This window comes from Bubalus kerabau, chromosome 14 (genome assembly GCF_029407905.1).
Source record: "Bubalus kerabau isolate K-KA32 ecotype Philippines breed swamp buffalo chromosome 14, PCC_UOA_SB_1v2, whole genome shotgun sequence".
NCBI lineage: Eukaryota > Metazoa > Chordata > Mammalia > Artiodactyla > Bovidae > Bubalus > Bubalus kerabau.
The window spans coordinates 29,103,494-29,123,361 of NC_073637.1; the positions used below are offsets into that span (position 1 = coordinate 29,103,494).

Below are 19,868 nucleotides of genomic sequence, written 5' to 3' on the forward strand. Positions count from 1 at the left end.
ATTTATATATGCATTAATGAGGATTCCTTGGTAGCTCAGTGGTAAAGAATCCTCCTGCCAATGCAAGAGACTCAGGGTCAATCCCTGAGTTGGAAAGATCTCCTGGAGGAGGAAATGGCACCTGACTCCAGTATTCTTGCCTGGAGAATTCCATGGACAGAGGAGCCTGGTGGTCTACAGTCTATGGGGTCAAAAAGAGTCAGACATGACTGAGCAAGAAATACTTTCGCCTTACTTTCATACTCTATTTGTTTCTATGTGGGCTTTTTAAATTCAAGAACTGTGCTATTCCTTGCATTTTAACAATAATTAAGCTGAAAGCACAATCCCATAGGTTCAAATTGCAAGCTCCTAACAATGTGTAGTAGTGAATTGTTTGCCCTTGAAGTGAAGGCTGTTTTCATCTAAGATGTGAGACTAAATCACAGACTTGTTTTATCTGTCTTTGCCCTGGACCATAAGATGTTCAAAGGTAAATTAATTAGTGACGATTACATTTATAGTAATCAGATATGAACATTTATCCTGTTAGATACTGTTGCAAAGTCTTTTGTATCCTTCTCATTCAAAGGAAGTACCAGGAATTTACATCTTAAGAGAATGAAGGAAAACAAAAGTGACTGCTAATCAGCAATTTCTTCCCCCTTCTTTCTCTTCTTCTTTCATTTCTCATTTTATTCCAGTTGATTGATTGGTAGGTCAGAGGGAAAAGATACAGATACACAGAAATAGATAAAGAAAACAGTGTTAGTCATCCAAATTTCTGTTACCCCAAATTGGGTCGTCTCTTTAGCTGGCAATTACCCCATTACAAAACCCTTTGCTCCAACGAACCCTCAATTGTCCAAATAGTACCAAGTTCTTATTAGCTTTAGAAACCAGAAGTTACGTTACCCTCAGATGTCACCTTATTATTGATATATAAATGAAATGCATGGTTACAAAAATCCAGGGTCCCTGACTCTAATGAGAGCCCAGCGTAGGGCCATGGCATGGTGCAGGACAGCCTAGCAATGTTGTGTGAACCACAGCGGATGGTGAGAGTTTGGGGATTTACATCGTATGATGCCATCATTAATGACCAAATGTTATACTAAAGAAGCCGACACTGAACTCAGAAAAAAGGAATAATGATAAAAGAAAACGTGTGATTTGTTTTAGGTGCTATATTTTCTGTGTCAGTACTGGTTATTATTATAGCTATAGATGTTCATCTTAAACTTGGTATTAAATATTTCAGAAAGTAATTACACAATTAACCACCAGGTTCAGTCTGCTTAATAATCAGTTCGATAAAGACTTCATTCTAAAAATAACTACTTTTAAAATTCCAAAATGACATAAATCTAGGCTTCCTTGGTAGCTCAGCTGGTAAAGAATCATCCTGCAATACAGGAGACCCTGGTTTGATTCCTGGGTCGGGAAGATACCCTGGAGAAGGGATAGGCTACTCACTCCAGTATTTTCCCCTGGTAGCTCAGATGGTAAAAATTTCGCCTGCAATGTGGGAGACCTGGGTTCAATCCCCAGGTTAGGAAGATCCTCTGAAGAAGGAAATGGCAACTCATTACAGTATTCTTGCCTGGGGATTCCCATGTACAAAGGAGCCTGGCAGTCCATGGGGTCACAGAGTAGGACGTGATTGAGCGGCTAAGCACAGCACAGGCAAATTATAAAAATATCTTAAAAGATATTTAAACAATTTCAAGGACATCTCTTCATTTCATAAATTTAAAAATATTTTTTCAAGGCAATATCTGTCTCTATAGATACACACACAGATGTACAAACAGGCACACATATACATGCACACAAACAGACACACACACACGCACACTAATTTAGAGGCTACTCTTGTGATTATTCAGATACCTTATTGAAAGAAATTATAAAAGTCAAATCCCAAAATTTTTTCATAGTAGGAATTGTTAGGCTGTTACAAAAAGTTTAAACCACATTCAAAAGTTTATGCTCAAAACATTTCAGTTGTAACTGTCTCAGAGAAATCATTGCCCTCCCCCTCTTTATCTTCTGTTAAAGAGAACAAAAAGCTCAGGAATGCACTATTACCTCTTTGTTTCCAACTCTCTGCATGGCATCCCCCAGGTGAAAATAAAATCTCCCATCATCAGTACCAGGATCCCCAGATTCTATTCCTTCCTGTAGAAAGGACAGTGTTAGTATTTGTGAAAGAATTAGATACTAGACTTATTAATCCATTGACCTACTAAATCTTTTCTAAGAACCAGAAAATCATCTCAGTATTGTTGTTGTTCAGTCTCCCAGTCGTGTCTGACTCTTTGCAACCCCATGGACTGCAGCACCTCAGGCCTCCCTGTCCCTCATCATCTCTCAGAGTTTGCCCAAGTTCATGTCCTTTGCATTGATGATGCCATCCAGCCATCTCATCCTCTGACACCCTCTTCTTCTCCTGCTCTCATTCTTTTCCAGCATTAGGGACTTTTTCCAATGAGTCGTCTGTTTGCATCAGGTGGTCAAAGTATTAGAGCTTCAGCTTCAGCATCAGTCCTTCCAGTGAATATTCAAGGTTGATCTCCCTTAAAATTGACTGGTTTGACCTCCTTGCTGTCCAAGACACTTTCAGGAGTCTTCTCCAGCAACACAGTTCGAAGGCATCAATTTGGCAATTAGGTTACTGGTCAATATTTACAATGCAAAAGCAAAAGGAGGTGATAAAGTTCAATGTAACAATGCATTCATCATCAATTAACAGTGGAATAGCCCATTAAGTTACCAGGATGCTTTGTGAAGTGTCTCTGCGGGAACAATTGTATTTCAATATCCCAAAGAATTTCTCTTACTGAGTTTCTATCACATTTATTTTGTTCTCCAGATCTGACCTGTCATCTAGAGACTTTTTTTTCCCCTGAACCAAAATGTTTAGTTGCTCATAGATGTTTGAAATGATAGGGACCCAAATGCAAATAATATTTTTTTCCACTCAAGGCAAACGTGTCCTCACTTTTCAATGAAATCATTTACAGAACACATGATAGGATTAAAGCCAGTTGGAATCTTTGAAAATATAATTTTATTAAACAACTCTCATCCTAAAACACTCAGCTGATTTCTATCCCCACTGTCCACAAAAGAACTGAAATTTAAATTTATGTAAAAACAAAAAAGAGAGAATATTAAAGCAACAGAATGAATTTAGAAAAGTAAAAGAAGCTCAAAGATAAAACATTAGATTAGACATTTCAATGTCTAAAAGTCTGCATCTTTGAGGCTTCTTCATAAGAAGCCCATTATCTTTTACTCGGGTGAAATTGTATGCACATAAGGGTGGAGAACAGCAGCACAGAACAGAAGCATCACTCAGGTGGGGAGAGTTGTGGTCCGGGGTTCTTGACTGACAGATGTTCAGGTAAACATCATTGTTCGTTAACTAACCAACCCTGCCCTCTACTTCCTCATCTCTGTGCCAGGAGAGTACTGTTAGGTCCTTATGATGTCAAAGGAAATTTAAGAGGAATATTTTATATCAGAGAAGACTACGTGCCCACAGGATCATGGCAGGGAATGGGCAGCTTGCTAAAGTCCCATGACAATCAAGACAGGCTGGGGGGTGGGGTGTATGCCCACCTCAAGGGGGCACCACTGCTCAGCTCCTGTGCGAGATGTGGGTCACATGTGACCTTTCCAGAGAAATCAGAAATTTGCTTGATTATATAAAATCCTTCAGATTTTCAACTAAGGCAAGCAGTTAAAAATTTTTTTAAGAGAATTATATTGGCCAAATAGAACATGCAAGCTACTTGTAATCAGTGGGTCACTATTTGGGATCTCTGACCAAAGTCATATGAAGGAAATAGATCACAAAAGTGGATCATAAAAGTGTTACTTTATGTTTATAGGTATATAGCCTGCCAACATCCACTGGATCATGGAAAAAGCAAGAGAGTTCCAGAAAAACATCTATTTCTGCTTGGAATACCAGACCACCTGATCTGCCTCTTGAGAAATTTGTATGCAGGTCAGGAAGCAACAGTCGGAACTGGACATGGAACAACAGACTGGTTCCAAATAGGAAAAGGAGTTCGTCAAGGCTGTATATTGTCACCCTGTTTATTTAACTTATATGCAGAGTACATCATGAGAAACGCTGGACTGGAAGAAGCACAAGCTGGAATCAAGATTGCCGGGAGAAATATCAATAACCTCAGATATGCAGATGACACCAGCCTTATGGCAGAAAGTGAAGAAGAACTAAAAAGCCTCTTGATGAAAGTGAAAGTGGAGAGTGAAAAAGTTGGCTTAAAGCTCAACATTCAGAAAACGAAGATCATGGCATCCGGTCCCATCACTTCATGGGAAATAGATGGGGAAACCGTGGAAAAAGTGTCAGACTTTATTTTTCTGGGCTCCAAAATCACTACAGATGGTGACTGCAGCCATGAAATTAAAAGACGCTTACTCCTTGGAAGGAAAGTTATGACCAATCTAGATAGCATATTGAAAAGCAGAGACATTACTTTGCCAACAAAGGTTTGTCAAGTCAAGGCTATGGTTTTTCCTGTGGTCATGTATGGATGTGAGAGTTGGTCTGTGAAGAAAGCTGAGCGCCGAAGAATTGATGCTTTTGAATTGTGGTGTTGGAGAAGACTCTTGAGAGTCCCTTGGACTGCAAGGAGATCCAACCAGTCCATTCTGAAGGAGATCAGCCCTGGGATTTCTTTGGAGGGAATGATGCTGAAGCTGAAACTCCAGTACTCTGGCCACCTCATGTGAAGAGCTGACTCATTGGAAAAGACTCTGATGTTGGGAGGGATTGGGGGCAGGAGGAGAAGGGGACAACAGAGGATGAGATGGCTGGATGGCATCACTGACTCAATGGACGTGAGTCTGCGTGAACTGCGGGAGTTGGTGATGGACAGGGAGGCCTGGTGTGCTGCAATTCATGGGGTCGCAAAGAGTCGGACATGACTGAGCGACTGAACGGAACTGAATTGAATCAGCTACCTGGCTGATATAGTAGCACTAGCTAGTGTTACAGGCTTCCCCGGTGGTTCAGATGGTGAAGAATCTGCCTGCAATGTGGGAGACCCAGGTTCGATCCTGGTGTCAGGAAGATCTCCGGGAGAAGTGAATGGCTACTCACTCCAGTATTCTTTCCTGGTCTCCAGGACAGAAGAGCCTGGCAGGCTACAGTCCACGGGGTGGCAAAGAGTTGGACACAACTGAGCGACTAACACCTTCACTTTCACTTTTTCAGCTGGTGTTACTATTTAAATTACAAATAAAAAATTCAGTTCCTCAGTGATATTAGCCAGATTTTAGATGCTCAACAGTCACAAGTGGTTAGTGGCTACCACATGAGAAAATACAAATAAAGACCTTTATGGCAGAAAGTTCTGTTGGTCAGCCCTGAGCCAGACCACATGTGATCCCGGTGAACTGACGAGGATTCTGTTTTTATGTGAACAGAAAATGACAACACACTTTATTCTGAATCTTTCAGGCTATCAGGCTTTTGGGGATTGGATTTACTCAGTCTGCATTTGTTACCTCATTTTGTGTAGGTTTCCATGAAACCTGTTCAAAGTAGTTTCAATGTATAATTAAATTGCAAAAGGAACAGTTAATTCATTATTGACTGGGGACTTTTTTCTGAAACGAATGCCTTTGGCTGGCAATTTGCTATGTAAGTGAAAACTGAAACATCTCCAGTCAATAATGTTTGGGTAACAAAAGACATATTCATATGTTTCTGGTTGATAATGTGTTAATGCATTGTCCATATTTTAAAATATTTTATCAATTAATAACTACTTTAGTTTTAGGAAGTTCTTCAAAATCTTTTCCAAATAATTTCTGCTCATAACACTTCAAATCTGACACCCTTGATTAAGCTGAAGGTCCATACTGCCTGTGAATGTCATCGTCTGAAGGTGTATACTTTGGTGTTGAAACGGGTCAGTAGTGCATGCCAGTCAATCTACAATACATAATCAAGGGTGTCCAAATGACTCAAAGGGATCAGAAGAGGGAAAGAGAGGGAGGGAGGGAGTTACCTTCAGATAGGGGATGCTCTCAGCAATCTTGTTCTGTGCCTTCAGGATAAAGCCATAATGCACTTTAGCAAAACCGTCATTAGGTGTCACGCTCAGAACCTAAACTCAAAAAAAAAAAAAAAAAAAAACCTATTGCGATGGACTGTGAATTCTAGAAATGTTTTAATTAACTTTGCTGTGCTTGGACTGGATTATGATGCTATAGCTTAAAATGCAATAGTGTTTTTTTCTCATTGCAATACATTAGGCTTAAATGGCCCCATTTCCCCTCAACTCAAAATGTTCACTGCAAAATGTTTTCCAAGAATGAAAAAATGAATGAAAAGGCAATGACCATTAAAGCATTGCTCTAACAATACCAATTTTATGACTTCAATATTTTTTTAATGATCAGGGAAAGACTGCTTTAAATTAGCTCTATTTAAAGTCAACTCTGAATGGTTATCATATATTTCTTTACATATATGTTTTATGGGCTTCTTTGGTGGGTCAGATGGTAAAGAATCTGCTTGCAATGCAGGAGACCTGGGTACGATCCCTGGGTTGGGAAAATCCCCTGGAGGAGGGCACAGCAACCCACTCTAGTAATCTTGCCTGGAGAATTACATGGACAGAGGAACCTACCTATTGGACTACCATCCATGGGGGTCACAAAAAGAGTCAGACATGAAAGTGAGTAAGTGAAAGTGACTAACACTTTCACTTTTGTGTGCAGCTGCTCCAGGACTCTCCTCTCATCTTCATGAAGTCCACATCCCACTCACACATCTGCTACTATGACAGGGGTGGGGGTGGGTGACCAGGACTCAGAGGGACCCACAGGGCTGCCCTCCCAGCTTGATTCTTTATGATTACCTACTGCGTTTACTGCAGTTTACGTGCAGTGCATAACAGATGCACGAGTTGTATTATCCTGTTGTAATTGGCAAACTCTCAGAAAATGACAAATGGCTTTATAAGATTTCTAAAAAAGTCAAATTGAGATTAATACTAAAAATGTGACCAAGATTCTCTCTCTTTTTACATACACATACATGTGTGCATGCACACACACACACACACACATAAAGCATAGACAACAACAAACTGGTTGACATTTCTGCTGCTGCTAAGTCACTTCAGTCGTGTCCGACTCTGTGTGACTCCATAGACGTCAGCCCACCAGGCTCTCCTGCCCCTGGGATTCTCCAGGCAAGAACACTGGAGTGGGTTGCCATTTCCTTCTCCAATGCATGAAAGTGGAAAGTGAAAGTGAAGTCGCTCAGTCGTGTCCGACTCCTAGCGACCCCATAGACTGCAGTCTATCAGGTTCCTCCGCCCATGGGATTTTCCAGGCAAGAGTACTGGAGTGGGGTGCCATTGCCTTCCCCGGGTTGACATTTCTAGTTCTGGACAAATTCGGCAGGATACACTACCAGGACTAAAAATATCCTTATAAATAATGTTTCACATGGACATTATTAAAATATCAATTTTTCAGTGAGAGTGAAAATTTTATTGACAGTTAAATGAAATTTTGAAAGTATCTGAAATATTTCATCTTAAAACCTATTTTAGAATGTGGACCTTCTAGAATGTCTACCATAGGTTAGTACATGTATACATAAACATACAATTCACAGGTTTTTGCTTGAACATTTTTTACTGAAAGAGGATATAGTCAAACATGTCGGAAGACTACTGCTATGGGCAGAGGGAACCACTGAAGAGCTGAAGCCAAGGATGAGGGTCAGATTGGCATTTTGTATTGATGGAGATCATAAGAAAACAAGGTTGGGTGGGGTGGATCTATCCTATTTTACACTAGAGACAATGGGGCCTGAGATAAATAAGAGGATTTGAAAGATACTGAGGATGTTAAAGGGAGAAGGAAATGGTAACCCACTCCAGTACTCTTGCCTGGAAAATCCCATGGACGGAGGAGCCTGGTAGGCTACAGTCCATGGGGTCGCGAAGAGTCAGACATGACTGAGTGACTTCACTTTCACTTTTCACTTTCATGCATTGGAGAAGGAAATGGCAACCCACTCCAGTATTCTTGCCTAAAGAATCCCAGGGACGGAGGAGCCTGGTGGGCTGTTGTCTATGGGGTTGCACAGAGTCAGACACGACTGAAGCGACTTAGCAGCAGCAGAGGATGTTAAAAGTAACAGAGATTAGTTACTTGGTACCATATTGTAACCCCTTGATGGCATAATCTGTGTTGTTTCCTTAACCACCATTTCCTGAGCCAGTGCCTGTGGGTTTCAATAAATAAGTGCTAAGTGAATGGATAAGCATGAGGAGTGAAGGGAGGCAAGGGGCAGGAAGATGCTGAACCAAGGGTGCCTCAGGTAGTTGATGGTGTTACTAACAAGGAGGAAAGTGAGGTAAAGTCTCCAAAGCCAAGGATGTAGCAAGGTCTCTGCAACCACCTTAAAGTCAGTCTTTGCTGGGACCTCCTTGGTGGTTCAGTGGTTATGAATTTGTGCTTCCATTTGCAGGGATCAAGGGTTCAATATCTGATCCAGGAACTAAAATCCCACGTGCCACTCTACACAGCCAAAAAAAACCCCCCAAGGATCAGACAGCCAATGCCTCTGAAAGGAGAGTAATTTATGCCATATACCTGAAAAGCTTGTATTCTGTAGTTTCTCTCCAGTTTGGACTTTAACTGAAAAAAGTACAAGATAATGTGTTTTTAAGTTCTTGAGTTTTTGAGTTCCTCTTCCTGTCATAAAGAACACTTGAGAAAGGTTGTTTGTGGACTGAAATATATATATGAGTTAAGAAAGTATCACAATTATAGATTGAAGGCTTTGATGTACCAAATGTTGCTGCTACTAAGTCGCTTCAGTCGTGTCCGACTCTGTGCGACCCCATAGATGGCAGCCCACCAGGCTCCCCCGTCCCCGGGATTCTCCAGGCAAGAACACTGGAGTGGGTTGCCATTTCCTTCTCCAGTACATAAAAGTGAAAAGTGAAAGTGAAGTAGCTCAGTCGTGTCCGACTCCTAGCGACCCAATGGACTGCACCTACCAAATGTTAGCTAATATTTAAAATCTTCTGATGAAGCAGAAAAAGGGTGATGAAACAAAATTTAGGATATGTTAACGATAATAAGACTTGAATTTGACTTAATTTAAAATAAAGAGAGTGAATGATCAGGAGTATTAAAGGCAATTTAGAAATAACATTAGAACTCCATGTTCAAAAGACTTGGATTAATTGTTAATAGCAAATTGCTGCCTACTTACCTCTTCATAGACCTTCCTGGCACTGTCATTGTCACCTATCAAGAGGTATCCAACTCCAAGGTCATTCTTTAAGGAAGTATCATCAGGAAATAGTTGAACTAATTTCTGAAGAGTAAGCAAGGATCCTCTCATGTGACCTGATTTGGTGGAAAGAAAACAATAGAATAAAAATAGCTTCTGTCCACCCTTTTCTTGGCGCTACAGATCATAAGAGACTATTCAACAGAGCCTGAAGACCAGCTTAACTCTGACTCTGTATACTGATGGCTAAGTCCCTCTTAGGATTTTATTCTGCAGCTCTAAGGGCATCAGTAACTCCCATAAGTGGGTTTCCAGGTGGCGCTAGTGGTAAAGAATTCGCCTGCCAATGCAGGGGACACAAGGGATGCCGGTTCAATCCCTGGGTCGAGAAGACCCCCTGGAGAAGGAAATGGCAACCCACTCCAGTACTCTTGCCTGGAAAATCCCATGGACAGAGGGGTTCGCAAAAAGAGTCAGACATGACTGAACACACACACACACACACACACAGCTCCCATAAGTAGGTACTGAATTTAGTACTGACTACAAATATGTTAAAGACATTCTTATTTTCTAAATTCATCAACATTTACCCTTAATGTCAAATTGCCTCTTATGAAAGTTTTAGTTACCCAATCCTCATTCAAAAAATGTTTTACTGGGGTATTTTTGACATTATAATTAACTTTAAAATTATGAATACAGAACAGGCAAATAAGAAGTCTAATAGATTTCAGGGTCTAGCACCCTGGATGAGACGTGAAGAGGCACTGAGGTACTCTGCTTGTCTTCGTCTCTCAGTGATGACCTAGTCCTGGAGCCAAGGAGACATCATCTGGTATTAGGGGACCCTCTGGTGGACAATAGGGTGCTCTGCCTACATGAACCATGAAAGCCCAGCTTCAACTCATTTTAAGGGCTGTCCAATGGATGTTTAAGATTTAGAGGGGTCAACTGTCATCACTTTTCACCCCAGTTGGAAAGACAAATTGTAGGGGTTTCCTCTGCTGGTCCAGTGCTTACAAATCCACCTTGCAATGCAGGGGACACCAGTTCGTTCCCTGGTCCAGAAAGATCCCACATGTCATAGAGCAATTAGAGCAACTAAGCCCATGTGCCACAACTACTGAGTCCACGTGCTGCAATTACAGAAGCCCGTGCGCCTAGAGCCCATGCTCGGCAACAAGAGAAGCCCCCACAATGAGAAGCCCCCACTTGCTGCAACTAGAGAAAGCTCTTGTGCAGCAACAAAGACCCAGAGCAGCCAAAATAAATAAATGAATCTTAAAAAGAAAAAAAAGACAAACTGTATAAGGGAAAAATGTGCAAAATCAGAGTCCACATGACAAAATTAATTACCTAAACGGCTTTGTTGACCAGAAACTGAAAATCAGCCAAGACACGCCAGGACCATCCAAAAGCTAATGTAGCTGGATGCTCTACTAACTGTTAGGCATAGAACACCACTCACTGACTCCACTACCCTCTCCCCATTCACTACTTGCTAGTCTGGGGCAGTTTCCTCAACTATCCATTCCTTCACTGATAAATCTGACTCCACCTTTCTGTACTCTTTCTCTGCCACCTGCCCCACTTGGGATTACAGTTTTCTTTTGATTCTAAACTTGCCCTACAGAGCCACAACAAAGGCCCAGGTGAGAGTCCATCCTATGTCCTTCTTGCCCCTCCTACTCTGCATCTCCAGGGACCTATGAATCCCTCAGCGCCTCCCCTAGTGAACTCACCTCTTTCTCATTTGGAGGAGAAAGAAAGTGGAAGTGTTAGTTGCTCAGTTGTGTCCCCCTCTTTGCGACCCCATGAACTGTAGCCCAGTGGGCTCCTCTGTCCACAGGATTCTCCAGGCAAGAATACTAGAGTAGGCTGCTATTCCCTTCTTCAGGGGAACTTTCTGACCCAGGGATTGAACCTGGGTCTTCAGTACTGCAGGTAGATTCTTTACCGTTGGAGCCACCAGGGAATTTGGAAGAGAGACTATATTCAAACACTGAAGGCTTACTTCGGAAGAAAGTTAGATCTACCTGGGTCGTCCTTCCCCTGGGGCTGGGAATAGGGTGAAGTAAGCGAGGTGCGAGGTGCAAAGTTTAAGAGGGTGCCAAAAATTCAGTCCCACCCAGACACATGATATCTGACGCATCTTTTTAAAAATAAAAATTAATGTTAAAAATCCACAGGGCTAAGTGAGTCACTTCAGAGCCAGAGGAGAGACAACTCAGTGATACTGGTTTTCGCTTGCATGAAGTTCCAGCCTTGCCTTTCCCACCCTGTTTGTGCTGCTGCAAATTTTCCCTCTCTGGGACTGGCCCTTATGAATAGACGTCTAAGGGACCATTTCTTCTAGTTCCCAGTCATCGCTTGGCTTCTACTCTGTCACAGATTTTGGTCATCTACCAAACCGATACAACCACCCTTAATTCTAACCCTTAGAAAACTGATACAAGGTTCACTTTTGAATGTTTAGGAGCCTCCTCTAATGACAACAAGATAATACATCTATGTAACTTATCCAGCCAGTAGAGAACCCACCTTGGCAGCTACACATGGCTTAGATTTTTTGCTCCTGGCTTATCAATGACATTTTAACTTATTTTTAAAAAATGTTATTTTTATTTATTTATTTGGCTGTGACAGGGCTTAGTTGTCCCATTGCAAATGGGATCTTAGTTTCTCCACCAGAGATTGAACCACACTCCCTGCATAGAAAGGCAGGGTCTTGACCACTGGACCACCAGGGAAGTCCCCTGATGGCATTTTAGGTGAGAGAGAACCCATTACTGGCCTGATTATAATGAAGTTAGGGTACAGCAAGTGACACACTTGGTTCAAAGTTTAAGAGGCCACCAAAAATTCAGTCATCAAGATGCATGATATTTTATGCACTCTTTTTAAAAGTCAAACAAATGTAAAAAATCCATAGTGCTTTTTCAAAGCATTTTAAAATTTACTCAGTGATTAAAAAAATTGTTTTTCTATAAGTTTCTTTAATAAAGACAAAATGTGCAGGTGGAATTTTTAGAGTGCTTACAACTCCTGACATTTCTTATATCTATAAAACTGTTCCACTGATGATTTCAGCTATTATGGATCAGATAGTTACAGTTAAAAGAGAAAAGAAGAATTTGGCATAACAAGAAGTTTTTGATTCTAGACCTATTTGTTTATCGGGCTTCCCTGGTGGCTCAGAAGGTAAAGAATCTGCCTGCAATACAGGAGAGCTGGGTTCGATCCCTGGGTTGGGAAGATCCCTTGGAGAAGGAAACGGCAACCCATTCCAGCATTCTTGCCTGGGAAATCCCATGGACAGAGGAGCCTGATGGGCTACAGTCCATTGGGTCACAAAGAGTCATACACTACTGAAGTGACTAACACTTAACTATTCATTTATTAGTTATGATTCCTTAGGCAATTCACCCAACCTCTCAGAATTCCATTTGTCTCATCTTTAAAAGGAGTAGGGAGCAGGTAGGCAGCAAAAATACTGTCTGTATCTTTGTAATTATGAAAGATTCCTCTTTCAGGCTGACCCAATCAGAGAAATTGCCTGAAATTAGGTAGAAAACTCAGGTTTCCTTCCATGTAATTAAACTCTTCTAAGAGTACATACAAACTTCAGGCTTTTTCAGATAAAAGCACACCGCTTGCTACTGAACTGACTCTTCTTCCATCTCACCTAGAAACTGCTGTCTGTCTGACCTCCGCTTCAGGCTCAGCTTCACCAAGTCTGTGGGGGCATCAGGCAGGCTGGCCGCCTCCTGGTAGGTCTCGATGGCCCTGCGCAGGATCTCATTGCTCCTTCTCTTCTCAGCCAAATCATCTTCACACTAGAGGAAGAGAGAAACGTCCCAGGACAAGCTGCATGTGTACTTGCCCAAAATATTTATGAAAAGTTGATGTTGGGACTTGCTTTAAAAGTAATTCAAGACAAATTAAAATTTTCTCTTCATCAAGGATAAAAAAATAAAGGAAGGCAACACAACATGTTATTTTAATAATATGAAGAAAAGTTAACTACTAAGCTACACATGAGAAAGACTATCATAAAAGCAGGACGAATATATGTTTGGCTGGTGGAACGTGTACCTTGCTATATATCAACATTAATAGTCAGAATTCCAGTCCACAGTTCCTGTACTTCCACTAGCTTATTCCTGTGCTCATTCATTCATTCCACAACTATACTCTGTCTATGCTATGCTATGCTAAGTCACTTCAGTCAAGTCCGACTCTGTGCGACCCCATAGACGGCAGCCCAGACAGATGCAAACAAACAAAACATATTAACCCTTTAGAAAAGGGCATGTCACCTTGGCTTGACAGGAAAAAAAAAGCTTCAAAATATAGAATGATCTGTTCATATCTGCAAATGGCCTTTAGAACAGACCTATCTACCAGAAAAGAAAGTCCAATGTCAATGACTCATATCAGTCATCCTGCCTGCGTAACCTTCTGAATATTCATATGCTGGCTTTTCTGTTTAGGCCTCAGTTTCTTGTGAGTTTGGCTATAGTGAGTTAATGCCTCAAAACATGATCCTTCCTAAGTGACGTCACAGAATGCCAGAGTCCTAGAGCTGAGAGAGTCCTACTGAGAACATCTTGTTCACTTTCTTCATTTGCCAGCCTCTTCAAGCTACCAAACAGATCCCGGAACTGGAGGGTTTCTTCACGGTTAATTCAAGGACAAATGCCTATCAAGACATTGTTCTCTATCTAGAGAGGGATAAATATCTTCACTAACCTCAATCTGAAATGAGAGAAAGATGATACAACTACACGCCTTGTTCCTTTCTCTCCTCCATCCTTCAAAGTCCTTCATTTTAATGAAGTATCAACATTTCAGAATTTACAGCATTGGAATTTTAATGTCAGAATTAAAATGTGATGTAATTGTTTAAAGTCTCTTAAATAAAACTGATAGGCTTTGCTTTGAGTATCAACATTGACTGATATTGATCAGTTTAACATCTGTAGATGAAGGATTTGCCCTGAAACTGAACATTTGCTACAGGACATTAACATCACAAAGCGTTTTGTTGATTCAAACTAACTGCCCAATCCAACCTCCTAGGAGATATAGCATTTTCTGCCTGAGAGGCACTAAAGGTTTGCGGAAGACAATAAAGTGAAACGACCTCATAATTTTGTGTCAGATGTTCAAGGAACTTGGTCAGAATTGATTTTCACAGAGATCCAAAAATAAGACATTAAATGGCAACCCACTCCAGTATTCTTGCCTGGAGAATCCCATGGACGGAGGAGCCTAGTAGGCCACAGTCCACGGGGTCGCAAAGAGTCTGACACGACAGAGCAACTTCACTTCACTGTAGAAATGATAGATACTGTAGCTTCCATGTAACTTAATGTCACTGAATTTATAAAATTGGTTGGGATATTCCAAAGTAATTGTTTAATCTGCTAACAAAGCATGAAAAGTCATCAGGTATTCCTCCTTACAAAATCTGTCTTCTGTTGAATTTTTTTTTTTTTAAACTCCTATGGGACTTCCCTCGCAGTCCAGTGGTTAAGACTTCATCTTCCAACACAGGAGGTGTGGGTGTGATCCCTGGTCAGGGAGCTAAGACTCCACATGCCTCATGGCCAAAAAACCAAAACATAAAACAGAAGTAATATTGTAACAAATTCATGAAGACTTTAAAAATGATCCACATCAAAAAACCCCACAAAAACAAAAAACAAACAACTAATTCCTATGTATTTAATTAATTTACCATGCTTAAATTTCACATTAATGTTAATATTGGTAACACATTGTAGTATAATAGTTTATAGATAAAATATGTTGCTGAGGCATAAATCTCAAATTCCTACTGTTACATAAGGATATATATAAATATATATATAGTGAGTGTCATGTGCAAAACTACTGCATTTGGTACTTGCAATTAATATCACATATAAAGAAAAATCTAAAGCATGAAACATTTTTGCCATAATTAGAACTTGACCCATTATTCTCGCGAGTTAACGGGCTTTCCTTAATCAAACAACTGCCAGAACTAGTGGCAAAGCACATCACTTATTTAAATAGGCACCATCTTCAGGTAATAAACACATTCTCTCCTGCTTAACGACAATACAATTCAGCAATTTTGGAGAATTGCTGATCCAATTAATTTATAGAAATGATATAGTTGCTATTGCGGACTGCATCATGGATAAGAGGAACTTCTCTGCATTAAATTTTCACAAATTTCATTTATTAAAACTGAATTAATACAAATTTAATAAGTTTTTAAGGAGGAGATAAGGAGAATTTGGGACTTCCCAGTCGGCTCAGTGGTAAAGAATCCGCCTACCAATGCAGGAGATGTAAGTTTGATACCTGGGTCAGAAAGATTCCCTGGAGGAGGAAATGGCAACCCACTCCAGTATTCTCGCCTGGGAAATCCCATGGACAGAGGAACCTGGTGGGCTACAGTCCACAGGGTCAAAAAAAAGTCAGGCATGACTGAAATGATTGAGCATGTACACACTCCCAGGAAGGATTTAAGCATCTAGATCAAGTGGCTGCCACCTTTAGTTAAGAGCCAGATGTACTTGTTTTATCTCTAGATGTGTTAGTTTTCATGAGAGTGTCACCCACAAGTGATGGCACTGCCCCCTCTGAACAAGTGTTGTCAGCTTCTCCTGAATCTGGAAAATTTCTGCAGCTCAGAATCTGCCATTTCCCAGCAGGGCTGACAGTCTCGTCCTCCCCAGGCAGGAGGAGGTTTAGTGCCTGACACCTGTACACCAGCCCTGGATTTTACCCAGGGTTCCAAACTGAATAACGTCTATGGTCTACTTGACATGTGCATTTGAACGTGTAACAGGCATCACAAACTTCACAGGAACCAGAAGTGGATCTTTGATTTTGCACCTCTCCAAACCTGTTCCAGTCTTACTGGTCAGTACCTGGCACCACCCTCTCCTTAGACTGCTGAACCAAAAACACCAGATTCATCTCTAAAATTGAAAGTTGCTCAGTTGTGTCTGACTCTTTGCAGCCCCATGGAGTGTAGCTTGCTAGGCTCCTCTGTCCATGGGGTTTCCCAGGTGAGAATACTGGAGCGGGTAGCCTATCCCTTCTCCAGGGGATCTTCCCAACCCAGGGATTGAACCTGGGACTCCTGCATTGCAGGCAGATTCTTTACTGTCTGATTCAGTCCTGCCCTTGTCCACTGCCCCACCTCTGTGGCCAGGACCAGTCCAAGCCAGCACATCTTGAGGACACCTGCAATGTCTCCTATTTTCCTGGCTCCAACTTGTGCTACCATAATTCCTTCTGTATCCAGCAACCAAAGTCATCTTTATTTAAAAAAAGAAAACAAAAACAACCAGAGGGGCACATCCATGCACAAACCCTCCAAGTGCTTCCAGTGCACAAAGAATACAGCCCATGAGCCCCTGGCTTCACCTACCCCACGTCACCTCCCCTAGTACGCCCCTCCTCCAGTCCACCAGGGATAAAGTCAAGGCTGATTCCCTGTTCCCTCTGCCTGGACAGCTCCTTCCTCAACGTTGTCACATTTCAGCCACTTGTCACCACCTAGGAAGGCCTTTTCTGATCACCTGATTATCTTAAGTATCGCTGTGCCACTTTCCTCCTACCACCTACAAACAAAACATCGTAATAACATGTTCTTTACTCTATGACCTTCTTTTCTTTATGGTATATAGTATCAGGTAAGATGTCCTAATATATTTATTTTTAACACTTCTAATATTCTTTAAATATAGATTTATCTATAAAGACCTTTAGGGTTTTGCTCAAACGTCACTGCCTTGATGAGCTATCTTCCGGCCACCCTATCCAACATTTTAACCCCCTTCACATGTCCTATAGCTGTGCTCTGCTTTATTTTTATCTCCTGACAGTGTATCCAGTAGCAAGCAAGAGATTCTCTTCTCTGTGTCTTGCATTGTCTTCTCCATTACAGTGAAAAGGCCCTGTGTTTTGTTGATAGCTGCATCTGCAGTGCCTAGAACAGGGCCTGCCATAGAGTGGGCTTTCACTACAAAAATTCTGAGTAAGAAACTAAAATATCTTCCATTGGAATATAAGCTCCACAGGACAGAGACCTCTAGAGTGTTCTTTGAGATAATCTCAGGGCCTAAAACAGTATGTGGCCCATGGAGGGTTTCTGCAGCTACAGCAAGACATGGAAAAGCTTCATGAATTGAGGAGTTGAAAGATGGAGAAAGTCTGATGAGAAAGGGAGGTGAGGGTGGAGCTGGGAAGGTAGGTGGTAAGAAATGAGTCAGCTGACAGACACTACAGAGAGAACCAAGTCCATTCCACTTTCTATTTAACTAGGTGGTGGGTCAAATGGAATGAATGTGAAGGGGATGGGAAATCAGGGATGAAAGTGTTACTCTTTATTTTCTTTTCAAAATCGGAGAGAAACTAGATGGCGGGGGAATAAAAATACGTTACAAAATTCACCAGTACAAAATAGGAATAATTAATTGCCTTATTTAAAACAGTGTTTCTTGCTTGAATGTATGCATATGCATGAGAAGCTGATTCTGTATACAAGTCAGAAGGGAAAATGAAATGCAAATAGTGTAGTGTTAGTCTCTCAGTTGTGTCTGACTCTTTGCAGCCCCATGGACTGTAGCCTGCCAGACTCCTCTGTCCAGAGTTCTCCAGGCAAGATACTAGAGTGGGTTGCCATTTCCTTCTCCAGGATATCTTCCCAACCCAGGGATGGAACCTGTGTCTCCTGCATTAGTAGGCAGACTCTTTACCACTGAGCCGTCAAGGAAGCCCAAAATGCAAATACCAGGTGGTAAAAAATCCAATGATACAGAACATAAGGACATCAAAACAGTGTCCTAAGTATCAGGGCTTCAGCATACCTGTGCTTTCCCATACCGAGCTCCTGGACTCTGAGGGTACTTGCGAACCAGTTCTTCAAATGCATTCACTGCTTCCTCAATTTTTCCCTGTTAGGAAGAGGCAATTACATACATAGAATAAATTCAAATGCATAATATAGTTATTTAATAGTCACCAAGTAAATTTTGTTAAAATTTTCCAGACTCCCTTCTGAGTTTATAGTTAACAATCTTCTGTCTTAAGATTTTAAATAATTAACTGCATGATGGAAAACATAAAACTAGAACATAAATAGACTTTATTTTTTAAAAGGCAGATACCTGACTAATGATGTACTGTGAGTCTTTGTTAAAGAAATGGCATCTTCTCTCTGCATGTATAGTTCCTACATGCAATCTTTAAAAGATATTTAGGACTTAAGCTGGGGGAGGAATATTCCTGGCAGTTAGAATGTCTGCAGTGAGAAGGGCAGTCTCAGTGGGGAATAAGCATACGAGATGGGAGGGCCACCTGGCCTCGGAAACTGTCACCCACTGAGCACCAGGGCTGACTACGGTCAGCTGGTGATGTAAGTGCCTCACTGCCTCCAGGTCATATGACCCCTCCCGAAGCCCATGTGGGTCCTTAGGAAGCCTGTTGGAGCACCTGTGATAGGTCTCTGACCACCACTGTGCAAACAGACACGCAGGATGTGCAACAGATAAGCTTGCCGAGGGTCTCGGCATGGGGGTGAGGAGTCCCACCCGCCCCACCCACCGCCTCAATCCATCCAAGTGAGAAACACACATCTCCTGATGTTCTACTGGAAGGCAGCACATCAGGATGTTGGAACCATGAGATGGAGACAGAGTTTCTGAGTTGAACTTTACCAGACCTTTCAGCCATCTATCCATAAATCCATCCTTTCCTTGTATAAACGTGAGCTCACTGTGCTTTGTATGTCATTACCTTCACTGAGCGAGCTTTCATAACAACAAAGGTCATCCCATAAATGTGGCTGGGCTCAGCAAACCGTATAGTACTGCTAGATTGTTACTGACACCTGCTTCTCAATGACTTGGCTGAACAGAACCAGGCAACATCTATACTAAAGTCCCTTAGAATCGTGGAAGAAGGAGGTTTTTTTTTTAATTTCCTGTCACATGCCCATCAGTGATGGGTCTAGCTAGAATCTGGGCCCCACCACCTAGGAGACATGGGACTTCTGGCAAATTACTTATGACTTTGCTAATACACCTCACCTGTGAAATGGGGACAATGAGCGTACTTGACTACCTGGTCAAATCTGACAACATCCATAAAGGACTTAGAGCTGCTGCAGAGACCATGGAAACTATTGAAAATTTGTTAGCTATTATTACTACTACTATTGTGGTATGGGGAGGATATGAGAGCCAGCACAGAATAAAATGTGTCCCAGGTAAGTCTCTTACCTGACGGACAGGTTAATGCAAAGACAATGAGGATTTGAAGGCTGAGATGAATCAAGCCAGTAACTTATTCTCTAAGTTAATTGTCAGAAACAATTGTACGGCTATTTAAAATATGCCACACATCTCACAATATTGACTTTTTAAAAAGCTTTATTTTTTAGAACAGTTTTAGGTTTGCAACAAAATTGAGAGGAAAGTATAGAGATCTCCCATGTACCCACTACACCTACTCATGCCCTGACTCCCCCATAATCCACATCCTGATTCAGCACAGAGGGACATTT

At 41.4% G+C, this 19,868-nt stretch overlaps 1 protein-coding gene across 14 annotated transcripts in view; it reads right to left on the minus strand.

Annotated features, from left to right (window-relative positions):
* Positions 1–19,868, minus strand: part of ASPH (aspartate beta-hydroxylase) — a 187,721-nt gene that overhangs the window by 34,809 nt on the left and 133,044 nt on the right. For all 14 annotated transcript variants that reach the window (XM_055546079.1, XM_055546077.1, XM_055546071.1 and 11 more), the window contains 5 exons: positions 18,172–18,258; positions 12,981–13,131; positions 9,272–9,408; positions 6,036–6,134; positions 2,071–2,160 (listed from right to left, as the gene is read on the minus strand). In XM_055546079.1, the coding sequence (XP_055402054.1) occupies positions 2,071–2,160; positions 6,036–6,134; positions 9,272–9,408; positions 12,981–13,131; positions 18,172–18,258 (564 nt within the window). The remainder of the gene's footprint in view (positions 1–2,070; positions 2,161–6,035; positions 6,135–9,271; positions 9,409–12,980; positions 13,132–18,171; positions 18,259–19,868) is intronic.